Genomic DNA, 14487 nt, shown 5'->3' with positions numbered 1-14487 from the left:
TTATAGCTGACATTTGGAAATATTTAATGTGGTTTGTATATCATTAACTATTTTGCCTTCTCCCTTTTGGAATGCAATTAGCAAATACTTACTTTTTAATAAGTTCCCAATTTTTTATATTCGCTTATATTTCTCTGAAGTAAATGCTATGAAAGTAAAACAGGTGATATTGACAGTAGGCCTTACCTATTTAAAAATTAATTTTTGAGGTTATTTAGTTTATATTTTGTATAGTTGAAAACTAAATGATGGAAATTTTGCCCATAAAAGCAAAGAAATGAGTTCCAGTTCATAAATTTTATGGACCTGTACGCCCTTCATAAGCTCTTAGATACCAGACACATTTACCTGACATTTTTGTCTTGAATTTAATTTGTGGAGAAAGTGGTGTTAAAGTCTGAAAAGCAGACAAGCTGGAATTGAAAGAAATGTTTTGTCCCTACTGAGACTCTAAAGTAAGTGCCTTTTAAACTGGTGCTTTCCCATTTCAGGACCATTTTCTTGAGCTTTTTAATTACTTGCAGTTCTAGAAACAAAAGCAGTTTACTTCCTTCATTAGCAAAGTTAATTGACTTTTTTCCTTTTGTTTTTGCTAGATTGGAGTAAGAAGTAGATCAAATTTAGCTGAAAAGGTCAGGCTAAGCCTACAGTATGAAGAAGCCAAAAGAAGGTAAGGAGAAGAAGCTGTTTTGTTCATAGTTGGTAGGCTCAAACATTTATTTTCTTTTCCAGAATTAACTTACTCCTGTGGTGACATCTGCTGGACATTCCCCCACATGTTTTCACTAAGGTTACCCTTGGTTTTTTTAGCGTATAAGGATTGCCTCCCCTTTCTCCTCTCTATCTCTTCCCTTCTCCCTCCCCTCAGATTGGAAGAATAAGGAGGATTAATGAGAATTATGGGAATAAAATTGCCCCTTTCTCTTCTGGGGAAAAATAAAAGCTTCAAGCTTGTACATATTAGTTCCAATTAAAAGTGGGAAAATTGATTCCTCAGATGGGAACGGCCCAGGCACAGGACTTGATAACTGTTGAGGAGTCCTAAGGTAAATACATTTGGTCGTATTCTTTTCCCTTACAGGGAAGTCTTACTGGTTATGTCCTTGAAGGTGCTGTGGTGTCTGTTTCAGTTGACTTATTTCAGGAAGAAAGAAGAGTGATATTCTTATTTCTCTTCTTTACCTTATAAACTCTTATTAACCCTGTGCTTGTTTTTTTTTTTTTTTAACTTTCATGACCCTGATGAGGTGAGGCAAAAGAGACCTTAACATTCTTATCTAACAGATAGATATTCAAATTGTTTTCATAAGCTAGCATACCTTACCTGTTTTGAGGGAGAAGGTCATACTGATACAGTTGATTTCATCATCTCCCTTCTAACAACTTAGAAATGCTACTGGTCTGTTGTTGAGGAGACACTGGGAAAAACTGCATTGTAACCCTGTAGGAGATAAGGAACATATCATGTTCCTCCCCATGAGCGTGAAAAGCTCAGCTGAGAACCTGCTGTACTGCCATGGTTTTCACCATAAAGAGGACCATTAGATATGAAAGTATATCCACAGTTACTGTGGATGATGAAACCTATGAAGTACTTTGCCATACATCAGATAGGTTATTTGGCTTTAACAAAGTAAGATACATACAACATTTGTCTCAATACTTACTTCTTCAGTTTACCGAAAAGAAATATAAGCTTCAGTCCACAAATAATTAACCATGTGCCCTTGAGCAAGTCACTAAGTCACTCTGAACAAGGGTTTACTTGGCCATTTTAATGTCTTTAAATTTTCCCCAGTAGATTTTAAATGTCTTGAAGGTAGGAAAGTTTTTTATATTTTCCTTCCCAGGATGCAGACTAGGGCCTTGCCTTCAGTATGTACTAAGGGATGATCTGGGTTTGCCCCAAAGATAGCTGAGCTATGCAGACATGCTGCCTGTGATCCTCTTGCTGTGAGCATGCCTGCCCTGTAGCAGCCAGAACTCCTTGGCTCTGTCTAGTTTTCTAAAGGTGAATGATGATAACTCAGAATCAGTCTTGAAGCAATCCTATGTCCCTGGGTTCTTATTGGCCCTGCTTCCTTTGGATCAGCTCAAGCTTTTGCTTTCTTGTAACTGCTCACAGGTAATCCCATTTGGACTTATGTAGCACTTCTTTTCCTAGGTGTTCCTGAAGTCCTCTCCATATTCCTTTCCCAAGACTTGTAGTACCCATTCTAAAATTAAATATAATATTCCCCGGTTCCTAACCACACAAGTAATTAACAGGTGCCTTTCTGACCTGTGTTATGCTGCTCCCAGCTCAGTTGAGTAATTCTGTCACAGCAAAACTTAAGACATTGGTTCTTTCTCTTTGGTTGCATTGCTGTTCTGTTTGGGGTTTTGTCATAAAGTTACCAGTGATGCTGACAAGGAGGTAACTCTCAAGGGTTTATGCATATGTTGGAAATGCATTTTCCTCCTCAATTCAGAGTAAGTAAAGAGGCAGATTGTGTTTCTTTGAAACCTTTTCTCCTCCAACCTTTGTTTTATGTGCTTAATGAAGCTAATAATAACTTGCTTATTTAGCATTTTGATGATTAATTTTTCAGTGCATAGAGACAGTTGTTTATGGCTTTGTTGTTAAATCTGAAGAGTAGCTGATGTAACATCTACCATAAGTGCAAACAGTGGGTGAAAATCGGGCATACAGTATATATGCAATGCTGATCTAAGATAGCAATTTTATTTTTAACTAAAACAAGAAACTTACGGCACAAGAATGTGGATCTACTTCCATCTTTGTTATTGATTGTTTTTTTGTTTAACTTTTTTCTTGACTTTTACAATTTCTTCCATCAAAAAAATAAATCCATTTCCCCTTTTCTATTTACAATATTCAGTGTGTGCTGTAGCAGTATCCAAAGTAATCATCCATTATTTTTAAGGGGACATGGATTCCTTTTGTCAACATCAGTTGTGTTCATAGTCTACCTGGATTTTGTGTTTTAGTCAAAAGACTATGTGCTGTTCATCTTGTGAAAAGACCTAATTGTTTTCACGGTGCCACAGAGCAAGTTGATTCATGTAGCTCAAGACATTCATATTGAATTGAGACTTATGTTAACTTAACCATTTGTTACAGAGCTCTAGACATAGTGAAATTCGAGGTCAGAAAAAAATTTGAAGTCAGTGAATTTGCCTTTGGTTTATTTCCCTCCCCCCACTGCATCTTTTTTCCCTTACTTCAACACCCTTTGTCAGCCAGTGGTGTCGTTGTAGTTGCCTGTGCTAGCAAAGGGCCACTGTGCCTGCTCCTGTATAGCTAAATAGCTGAGAACAGAGGGCTGTAGCTCAGACACATTAACGTGTAAGATGCACAATGAGTGCTCAATGAATGGTCATACCAATCAGGGCCTTGTTGGACTGGAGACTTCCCAAATGAGAGGCTTAAGAAGAACGTGGGCAAGAGGAGGCCAGACCCTGCCCGCTTCTCCTTGGTGATGTGGAGCCTTGACTGAGTGACTTTGCTTTAATGTGAGCTGACCAAGCCACTGCTCTTCTCCCCCTCTTCCTTTCCTGATGTGCTAAGACCTTGTCTCTGGGAATTACCATTTTCCTGGGGGACAACATCTTTACCAAAGGAACAAAGTCTATGACAATGGCTTTTAAGGCATCTTCTTTTTTCAAATGGAAGCTTTTCAGGTACCTCTCCCATTACCCCACACATGCCAGGGCTGGCTGCCCATGGCCCCCAGAGTACTCTCCTTTTGCAGCTTTGATGTACTTGACCTTCAGGCCTTTATCAGATAGGGAGCTGTGGGGGAATGAAGCAGATGACAGCTGAGTGTGGGCCAGGCCTGTGGCTGGAGTGCCAGGCTCCTGCTCACACTGGTAAGCTGCAGTCAGGAAGATCTGGACTTAGCAGTCCTATCCCACACTTAGCCTGGCTTGTGTTTACCTTTCTCAGGAGTCCCAACTCTGTGCATGCCTCTTCTATCTCTTTTAGTATGGCCAACTTAAAAATTGAACTGTCAAAGCTGGACAGTGAGGCCTGGCCTGGGGCGCTAGACATTGAGAAGGAGAAGCTGATGCTAATTAATGAAAAGGAAGAACTTTTGAAAGAGCTGCAGTTCATCACTCCTCAGAAGCGCACCCAGGATGAATTGGAACGTCTGGAAGCCGAAAGGCAGCGGCTGGAGGAAGAGCTGCTCTCTGTGCGGGGTGCACCCAGCCGGGCTCTGGCTGAGAGGTTTGTTTCCTTCTGGAAGCTGGGCAACTTAAACCTGTGCTGGTGTCTTAGCTGGTGACATCTTCCCTGGCCTTGGAAATCCCAATTGCACCTGTACTTAGTAGATGGGAAACAGCACAAAGCATTTTCTTTCTGTAGAAATAAAAAGCATACTGTAATGCCCACAGTATCAGTTCCTCTGTGTCTTTTGGTAATGTGAAAACACCTGTGACAGATGTTGAATGACTAAGGAATGTTGACATAAAACCAGGAATGCAGAACATCATTGACCGAGTCTGATAACAATAGCTATAAACTGTTGCATTCTGATAAGAAAGATTAGACTGTTACAGTGACTGAAACTTCCTATTCTGGGTTTTATTGCTTACAAGAATGCAAAAGTTTATTGCTTTTAATTTCATAAGGAAAAGAAAAGACAGCCTGCTCCCTTTGTTATCTTAACAGGTCACAAAATGTTCCTTGGATTTTGTCTGTCAGTTGAAACTCTCCTCTGAAGCAGATGAAAATGTAAACAAAAACATTCTTAGCAATTTTATGACCTTGCTGTGGAAAAGTGTGAGTTGATTATTTAATCTAAAAAATCCAGCTGTGTAAATAGATTAGCTGGAATGTTAGGTAGAGGAGCCTGTGTGTGTCAGTTTAACCTGAACTCACCTGCATCAGAGCACTGTGTCCAGGCCTTGCTGGCTGCTGTGTGAACACTTGTTTCAGGACAGATTGTGAGGCCTTCAGAATCACTGCTCTGGCCGTCCATCAGGCCAGCAAGTGAGAAGCAGGCTGCCTCATGACAACAAGAGCAGAATTCAAGTAGGTGCCATTTCAGGTGTCCTGAAAGTAAATTTAAAACATGCAGCCATAATTCAACTTCTTCTCCTCCTCCTCCTCTTTTATTCTTATTTTTAGTCTTATTTTGGGCTTTTTGGCCTCAAATCCCTAGCCCTCAATAGATTCTAAGGTTGTATGTCTACACAGTATCAAAACATTTAAAAAGTGTGGGGAGAGCGGAAAAATCTCTGATATTCTCGATTAGCTTTTAGCCTGTGAAGTTGCCTGCTTTGAGTTTAATCATTTTGGGAGAGTTGACTTTTGTGAGTTAAAATGTTGATCAAGATGATATGTGGCCACAGCCTCAGTGCTTAGGAAGCAGGAGCAGAATCAAGAAGAAAAGCCTATACAGGTCGCTTTCTTCTACCATCTTTATAAATTCCCACCACTGGCCCATTTTCTCTTTCCTTCTTGCTCTAACTTCTCCGTCTAGCTGTGCTGACGGTAAGGCCTGCCTCAGGTAGCTGTGAGCAAGACTGGCCAAGAAAGGACCTATCTGACAACGCCAATAGGAATAAAAAGGGTGAGAAGTCAAGACTGAATGAAATTGTTTTTCCTCAGTTACCTTTGTCCATAATAGTATAACTTAAATTTCCAGAATAAACATGAATAGTCCTCACTAAATTTAATGACTTGAGTAATTTGTGTGTGATTCATGTATAAAGCACCAGTGATTTTTGATGTATTATGTAGCACTTAATGAATGTTATATGCAGTCATTCCTTGATGTCCATGGGCGAATGGTTCCAGGACCCATCTCCCCCATACCAAAATCCATGGGTACTCAGTCTCTTATATAAATTGTGTAGTGTTTGCTTTTAGTCTCTAGATTCCTTATAATGCCTAACATAAGGGGTGAGCATGGTGTCACACACTGCTCGGGAGGTGGAGATGGAAAGGATGACTCCAGCCTGGACAAAAAGTTAGCAAGACCCCCATCTCAACAAACAAGCCAGATGTGGTGGTGTACATCTATACTCCCAGCTACATGGGAGGTATGGATAGTAGAATCACTGTCCAAGGCCAGCCCCATAGAAAAACAGACCTTATCCAAAAACAACTAAAGCAAATTAGAAGTAGGAGAATACCTTTGCAAGCAGTGTATTTTCTCTGTGTTAAAGCAGTTGGGGTGCAAGTAGCAGAGCACCTGTCTAGCAAGTGGGAGACCCTGAATTTAAACTCCAGTACTACAAAAACCAAAAGAAACCTAATACAGTGTAAATGCTATATAAATAGTTGTTACACTGTATTGTTTAGGCAATGATGTCAAGGGAAAGAGTCTGTACATGATCAGTACAAACACAATTTGTTTTCTCCAAATATTTTTGTCCTGTGGTTGGTTGAATTCTTGAATGTGAGCTCAGGGGTGTGGAGAGCCAACTGTAACCACAGGTCTCACGTGCTGAGGCCATCTTGGTGGTTCTGCTATGTCGTGGGTGAATCTGGGATGGTCCTATGGGCTGCCTTTAGATTTGTGCTGGGAGAGAGAAACACATGTGTTTATTTGTTTTAATCAACATTTGTGAGTGTGGTGTCTTGCCTGTCTTTTTTGTTAGGGATAGTTTATTCCTAAGTGACTTTTTTACTTTTATTTGCACACACATAATAACTATCAAAATTCCAGCAGAAATAAAATTCTAGCACTAGGTAGGGACTCACCAGGAATAGGAACTATAAAATACTTACATAAACTAATGATATATTCAGTGACAGCCAGTCACAGGGTTTGTGTCATATGAGGCATAAGCAATACGGAAAGCCCAAGTTACTGTACCTACACGGCCATGTGTCTTCTGCAGGGAAACATCTGTATTTTGTATTTGTAATATGTTGACTTTCTAAGTCACTCAGAAGCCAAACCATTTGGTATCCCCAATAAGTGAGTACTAATTTCCTTTCTAGTGTCTGTGGCCAAAGGCAAAGCTGTAATTATGTTAGCGAAAGGTTGAGGGACTCCTACTTGCTGAAGCAGCCTAACACACTATTGATTGCTCACGGCAGAGTCCTGCTCAGGGAATCAGAACTGCCTGCCGCAGCGAGCACCAGGGCCTTTGTTTCCCAGGTTAGCAGAACACAGTAGGGCTGTGAGTCCTGATGCAGTGGTCTTACTTTGCTTTCCCTCATACTACTCACCCTTTATTGTTTTCTTCCTACTATTTGTGTAGATTTCTATTCTGCCTGTGGCTGCTGTTCAGCTGAGAACACCTTTGCAACAGTGTATCTTCTCCTTGTTAAAGCAGATGTGGCCAGGATACTTGTGGGGAATAGAATTCTGTGTGTAAAACTCAGTTTCATCATAGAACACATCCTGCTCCACCAACACCAAATCCCTCAATTTCTTCCTGGTATCTACATAGCTACCAAAGAAATCTACTTGCTACATTGTACCAAATTTTCCTGTTTTCCATTTATATTGTGGGTTCCTTGGTATTTCAGAGGTGACCTCAGGCATGTTTCTGGGTCATTACTGAATTATGGTGTCCGAAGGAGCTAAACTCAAATGACTTTTCAGCTAGGAGCTAAACTCAAATGACTTTTCAGCTATCGTGTGTGAGCTCTGTTCCTGCCCCCACTGTACAGTGTCACTGAGCCCCACACCAGTGACTGAGGTTGCCACCTAGTGGTAGCAAAGCATGTCTGGAAAAGCCAGAGGTGCTCATTGGGAGGGGTGGCCAAGACAAAAGAGAAATTGCCCTCCAGTGACAGCAGGCCTTTCTGCACATCTTTGATTTTCTGCTATAGCCATTGACATTCCTTGAAGTCCATGCTTTTCTGTAGCTGATAAGATCTTAATGTCTTAAAAATTACAGGGTTTTTGCCTTGTAATTGCCAAGATATATTAATTTTTTCTTAATTATTTGGATGTTTTGTTTTTGTCAGTGCTTCTGAAATATTTTTTAAAGCAAGTGGGTAGGTGTATGAATACCCCCTTTTTTTTTTTTTTAATGGAAAAGGACTGCTTTCTTCTTTGGGTTACATGAAATCTTCCCTAGGTGCAAAGTTCTGAGTTCAGGAGAGACCAGGAAGCAAGGCAGAGGCAGGAGGGCGTGAAAGCCCCACGCCTGGCCAAGGGCAACCAGAAGGGTGGTATGGAGCAGCAGGACCAGGTTGAGGGATCTTTTGGGGCCCAGAATGAAGAGACCTTTTCTCACCGAGGAGATTAGAGGCAGGGACTGTAGAAGAGCTCAGAGGGGCAGATATGTGCCTCTTGGAAGGGCTGTTCAGCAGCGTCAGGGGACAGGGAGGAGCCTGTCCTCCAAGAAGGTCACCTAGAATTTCAGGAAGACATCTGACTGTCCTTGGACCAGGATTGGTGGTTATACCAGGGGCAGACACTGCTATCCCATTCCATGGTTTCTGTGACTCCCCTGTGTCATGCTTCTCCTGTGACACCAGCAAGAGGGAGAAAGAACAGGCATGCCTTCTCTTTTGGGGAGCATGTACAAGAGCACAAAAGCCATGCATCAGTAGTTCAGAGTCAGCCTGAAATTGCTGGAAGACAGCCCCTGAGCATGGCAGAGGGTAGGGCATGGGCCATCCTGGTGACTGGGAAAGAAAAAGCTTGTATTTAAAACTCAAGGATTACATTTACACTAAAACATTTCAGGGTTAAATCCTAATGTCATACCAAAGCCTTCTTAAAACATGACCAAAGCTTTTATTTTAGGAAAAGCAATATCTAGTTTTAAAACCTAAAAGTACTTCTCTTGTTTCTGGAAACATGGGCTTTTTGTAGTGCTCAGAGCTTCTCCAGAACTTTGTGTACCTTCTAATTCAGTTTATCTTCTTTATGTTAATTTTTTACCTTACTGAGTTTTTGTTTATGCTTGAGAGATTAGGAAAATAAAGACTTGCCCTTTTAAAATGCACTTATGAAAGCTGTTTGTGAAGAATTTATCATGCCTTGAATTATTAAAGAAAGTGGCAAGAATTACTTTTTTATTTTAACATATAATGAAATTACCTTCTTGTCACATCAAAGGGATAGATGCCTATAAAAATATGAATATATTTCCTCAATGCGTAAGACATACATGAAATTTCAAAGAAGATGGAAATCAGGGAAATTTTCTTTTTTTCTAAACCGAAGTGACTAATTTTCTATCAGCATCTTGCAGGGCATGCTAGGCTTTGAGCAAGTGCGATTTGTTTTTATCCACCGCAGAGCACTTCCACATGCATCACTCCATTTGATCCCTTTAACTGCCTTATCAGGTAGACACAGGAGGACTGTCATCACCATAGTAGAGATGAGGAAGGTTAGACCCTTAATGTAGGGACTTACCAAAGGACACACAGCTTGTAAGAAGCAAATCCAAATGAGGAACTGGGGTACACTTTCTGAACCCCATTTGTAACTCATTTGCCACATTGGTGTGGCTTATTTCAATGATGTCTAAAGACCTTGGATGATACAGACTACTGAGCAGGTTCTAAGCTGCACCTGGGATGTTTGATTTGTTTTTAAATGAGTTATTTTTCAAGATAAAATTCCATAAAGCTCTAGTTGGGAATAAGCTCAAAAATTTTATGATAATTTGATATAGGTGATGAGATGGGATGTAGCTAAGAAAGGCACTTGATGTCTTGTCTTGCTTAAATACTCAAGCCCAAATTAGTCCATAGCAGCAATGTGGACTAACCTTTTTTCTTTTGTTTTTTCTTCTTCTTTTTGGTTCACTGGGATTGGAACTCGGGGCCTAATGCTTACTAGGCAGACACTCTTACCACTTGAGCCGTGCGCCTAGCCACGTTTTTGCTTCACTTGTTTTTCACATAAGGCCTTGCTACTTGCCTGGGGTCAGAGTTGGACTTCATTCTTCCTATCTGTGCTGTCTGCAAGGCTAGGACTACAGGTGTGAGCCAGCACGACCAGCCCCCTAATCTTGCTTGATGATTGAAATTTTTATAAAATTAGTATTACATTTTCACCAAGCATTATTTTAGGACAGTCCTCTCTAAGTTCAGGATTTGGGATGGCCTTTTGCACTTCTTTATTATTACTGTCAAATGTTGCAGTAATGTGAAGTCAGGTTGTAGACCCACGTAAGAATTCTATGCTTTTTGTGTCTGCATTGTTTTCTCCTCACACTCTTCCCTAACTCAGGGGGCATATTATTTACACACTTAAGAAAATTTTGCACTGCCAACCTCAGGGATTCAGTTTGCTAGGCAGGCACTCTACCACTTGAGCCATGCCCCCAGCTCTTTTTGCTTTCGTTATTTTTTAAATAGTACCTCAAATTTTTGCCCAGGCCAGTCTGGACTTTGAGCCTCTTGTTTACACTTCTCATGTAGCTGGAGTAACAGGCCCATGCCACCACACCCAGCTTATTGGTTGAGATGAAGTCTTGTTAACTTTTGTCCTGGCTGGTTTGGAACCTTGAGCTTCCCAATCTCCACTTCCCAAGCAACTGGAATTATAGGTAGGAGCCACCGCACCCAGCCCTGTACACTGCCAACTCTTTAAAGTTCTTGGTAATGTCAGAGATTGGCCATAAATATCTTCCTTTATTGATCATTGCTGTGTGCAACTCTGTCAGTAACCCTTGCTGGTGTCCTGTTTTCTCTCTGTTAAGTTTGTTTGAATTTTCCCCTCTTTATATGTAATGTGTGTATAATAAGAATTTTTCTCCCTTTAGTTTTCATATCATAATAATCATTTGAATTTTCTGTATTTTTTTCCAGATTGAAGTTGGAAGAGAGAAGAAAAGAGCTACTACAGAAACTTGAAGAAACTACTAAATTAACTACTTATTTGCATTCACAGCTTAAAAGGTGAGCCTGTTGAATGCATGAGGGGAAATTTTCTCTTTATTATTCATGTATATTCTTGGTTCCTCTTTGGTTATTTTGCACTTTATTTTCAGCTATTTAAAATAGTTACACCATTACAGTTAGTGTTTGGTCACACTTAACGTCACATAGTTTTGTTTTTATTTTTATGAACCTCAAGGTTATATTTGGGATACATTTGAAATATGTTACAGGAAACAGATATGTTTTACCTGTCAATAAAAACTCGGGAAAGTAGCATAAAAGGAGAGTGGAAGCGACTTACCTTCACATGGGTTTTCTGTTATACTTGCACACAAAGCAGAGGAAAAGTCTGTGAACCCAGGACCCTTTTGCTTCTTTTTTTTCCTCTAAAAATAAGATTTTTAAAGCAAAGTAGTTACTTTGTATTGATCAAACCCATTTGTTGTTGTTGTTCTTTCATTATTTTTTAATTGCAAAGTTGCTTCTACATAGCTATGTCAGTATACTTTGAACCTTCTTTCTCTTTTTAAAAAAAACTTTTATAAAAAAAAATTAAAAATAAATACAAAACTAGAATTGCTACTTGAAGAAATTTTGGAGCGCACAGTTAAACATTTGAGTGAACAATGGGAGTATATGTGTGACACACTAAGTTCCTGTGTGTGGTCAAAAAGTCCATTTCTACTGTCACTGGCTTCTCCCCTTCTGGGGTCTCAAGGAGTTAGTAGGGGCTATGAGAGGGTCTCCCACATAGCAGGAGATTTTACCGTGTGCTTTTCTTCCCTCAGCCTCTCGGCCAGCACATTGTCCATGTCGTCTGGGAGCAGCCTGGGTTCTCTGGCATCCAGTCGGGGCTCTCTGAACACCTCCAGTAGAGGGTCACTCAGCTCCCTCAGTTCCAGTGAGCTCTATTACAGCAGTCAGGGTGATCAGATAGATGTGGATTATCAGCATAAATTGGACTTCCTTCTGCAAGAGAAGAGTGGCTATACTCCTTCTGGACCTATCACCACCATCCATGAAAATGAGGTGGTCAAGTCCCCTAGTCAGCCTGGCCAGAGTGGACTCTGTGGGATGGCAGCCACAGCAACGGGCCACATACCCGCTCTGAGCGAAGCCCCCAAGTCTGTAACATCCCTATCCTCAAGGTCCTCCCTTTCCTCCTTGTCCCCTCCTGGCTCTCCTTTGGTCTTGGAAGGCACATTTCCCATGTCTTCTCATGAGGCCTCTCTCCACCAGTTCACTGCTGACTTCGAAGACTGTGAATTGAATAGCCATTTTGCAGACATTGGCCTTGATGGGAATCAGATCTTGCTGGAGTCAGATTCGGGAGGGGCCTCTCAGTCCCTCCTAGAAGATAAAGACCTTAACGAATGTGCCAGGGAGCCATTCTATGAAGGGACAGTTGGTAAGCTGAGACCTTCGCGTTCATGTATTCCTTCTGACTAACTTAACAATGTGGTTACTTTTCCATATAAACAAATGGTATAGTCCCCTTCTCTTTCTTTATGCTGTTCATTTGGGCTTTATTTAAGAAGGAATGTTTATTCATACACCCAGACTTTTTTTAATCAAGTAAAAATTGTCCTCCAGATTTAACAGATTTAATTATTAGGTACCTGTTCTGTGGTCCAGAGGCCCTCTTTTGTGTGGGACCTGGCTGGAACATACTTTGTGAACACAGTCCCTACTTCATAGGACATTCTAATTCTGATATAGCAAGGCAACGAAGAGGCTTTCTTTTAAAAGTTGGCCTGAAACAGATTAAAACCAAGTCAATTATCATATCAGCTAATTAGTACAAAGGTTCAACATTTTAGATTGTTCAGGGAGTTCTATATAAATACAATTTTTGTTTCATGCCAGATTCCCCTTCTGCCTGAACTTAATTTGGACAAATCACAGTTCAGCGTCTGGTACTATCCTGCCATCTTCTGGCTGCATTCGCAGTTGCAGCCTCTGGAAGAGGTTATGGTAAAATGGAGTCCTCACTCCTATATGTGTTCCAAGAAACAGAAACAAGGAGAATTTCATTGTTTTCTTCTCCATCACAGAAGCCATTAATATGTGAGATGTGGTTGCTGGTAGATGAGCTCTGTGGTGGCCCAAGGCAGGATAATACATTCTACAGCTAGCTTGAGGCAGAATGAGAAGGAAAAGGCTCCAGTGTTCCTTCAGGGTAGTCCTGCTCAGATCTGCTTGAATCTGCCCATGTCAGTGTCCTACCACAGAGAGACCAGGCCTCTGTAGAATCCTCCCTGCTTTCTTAAAAAGCTTTTTTCTTTTTTTTTTTTTTTTTTTTTGCGTTATTGGTCTTGAACTCAGGGCCTACACCTTGAGCAACTCCACCAGCCCTGTAGTGTGATGAGATTTTATTTTTTTGAGATATAGTGGCTCTCGAACTATTTGCCTGGGCTGGCTTCGAACTGCAATCCTCCTGATCTCTGCCTCCTGAGTAGCTAGGATTACAGTCATGAGCCACTGTGGCTAGCTCAAAAAACATTTTTATTTGCATATAGGGTACTAGCAATTCTGAGTCTTAACTTATTGGCCAATTTAGATTTTTAAAGACATATATGAGTCCAACTTGTTTCTTTGACTTCAAATACTGAAGACTAAAATGCTGTGTCCTGCCAGGGTGCTGAGGCATAGCTGAGGCTTATGAGATGTTCGTGTGGTTTGTATGCCCACCTGAGGAGGCGCCCATTATTGAAATAATAAAGAAAATGAGCACAGGAGTGATATGGCTCCATTAAACAGGAAGCTGTCCTGAGGCCTCACCTCTACCTCCAGGAAGGAGGGTGGTGAGTTGCATGCAGTTCCTGGAACCAGCCACACCTACACTCACATTTTGGTTGTCACTTTGGCTGTTTTTTGGCCAGCTTGTTACCCTTTCTGAGGCTTGTTCCTCACCTGCAAAGTTGGGAGCATGTGAGAGTTGATGCCATCTGCCTGGAAAGCATCTGTCTAGTGCGTGTAGCATGTGCACTTTTGCGTGGTTATTGTCACTATCATGTGTCAATGATCCTGATGAGTAATACAAATGTTGCTTAATCCAATCCTTCCACTGCAAGTGAGGGGAGGAGGAAGGAATAGTAGGTGAAGAAAGCAGAGTGCTCTTTGGACCATCTTTCTTTAAACTTGCAGGAGCTTACATTTCTTGAGCATCCCAAGCTGACTTTGCCCTTCATATATTTGGAATGGTCTCTTGTGACCACTTTTCAACATCTCATCAGCATGGAAGGCCCAGTATATGAGGCTGAAGAAGGGGAAGGGTTGTGAAAAAAACCACCCAAGTGTTGTTACCTACCTAGTGATCCTGAGGTGTCAGGTGCCAGTCATGCAGACATCTCTGATTGACCACTGCCTTGGTCCTCACACTTGGGTGGGCTGCTGTGTCTGTCAGTGAGTTTGTGGCTAGAGATGGGTGTTTCAGAAGCTTCCAGTGAGACAATTTGTAACTTTTAAAATGTTATAAAATGTTAAAGAGTTACCAATAGAGTTAAGGGTACAGCTAAGCCATACAGCTAAGCGGTACAACTAAGCAGTAGAGGGCTTGCCTAGCATGTATGAAGTCTTGGGTTATATTCCTGGCACCATCAAAATAAATAAATAAATAGATTAATTAATATAAAAGTCATCCTAAGAGAAAATATACCCAAGTGCAGATA

At 41.0% G+C, this 14487-nt stretch overlaps 1 protein-coding gene across 6 annotated transcripts in view; it reads left to right on the top strand.

Moving 5' to 3' along the window:
• The window catches only part of Wwc2 (WW and C2 domain containing 2), a 192969-nt gene that overhangs the window by 125640 nt on the left and 52842 nt on the right, over positions 1–14487 (top strand). For 5 of the 6 annotated variants that reach the window (XM_074054894.1, XM_074054892.1, XM_074054896.1 and 2 more), the window contains 4 exons: positions 597–670; positions 3989–4231; positions 10745–10834; positions 11605–12224. In XM_074054894.1, the coding sequence (XP_073910995.1) occupies positions 597–670; positions 3989–4231; positions 10745–10834; positions 11605–12224 (1027 nt within the window). The remainder of the gene's footprint in view (positions 1–596; positions 671–3988; positions 4232–10744; positions 10835–11604; positions 12225–14487) is intronic. The other variant, XM_074054897.1, reaches the window with a different exon arrangement.

This window comes from Castor canadensis, chromosome 14 (assembly GCF_047511655.1).
Source record: "Castor canadensis chromosome 14, mCasCan1.hap1v2, whole genome shotgun sequence".
Lineage (NCBI taxonomy): Eukaryota > Metazoa > Chordata > Mammalia > Rodentia > Castoridae > Castor > Castor canadensis.
The sequence above is the reverse complement of the archived record's forward strand: the minus strand, read 5'-3'. Positions and strand labels throughout refer to the sequence as shown.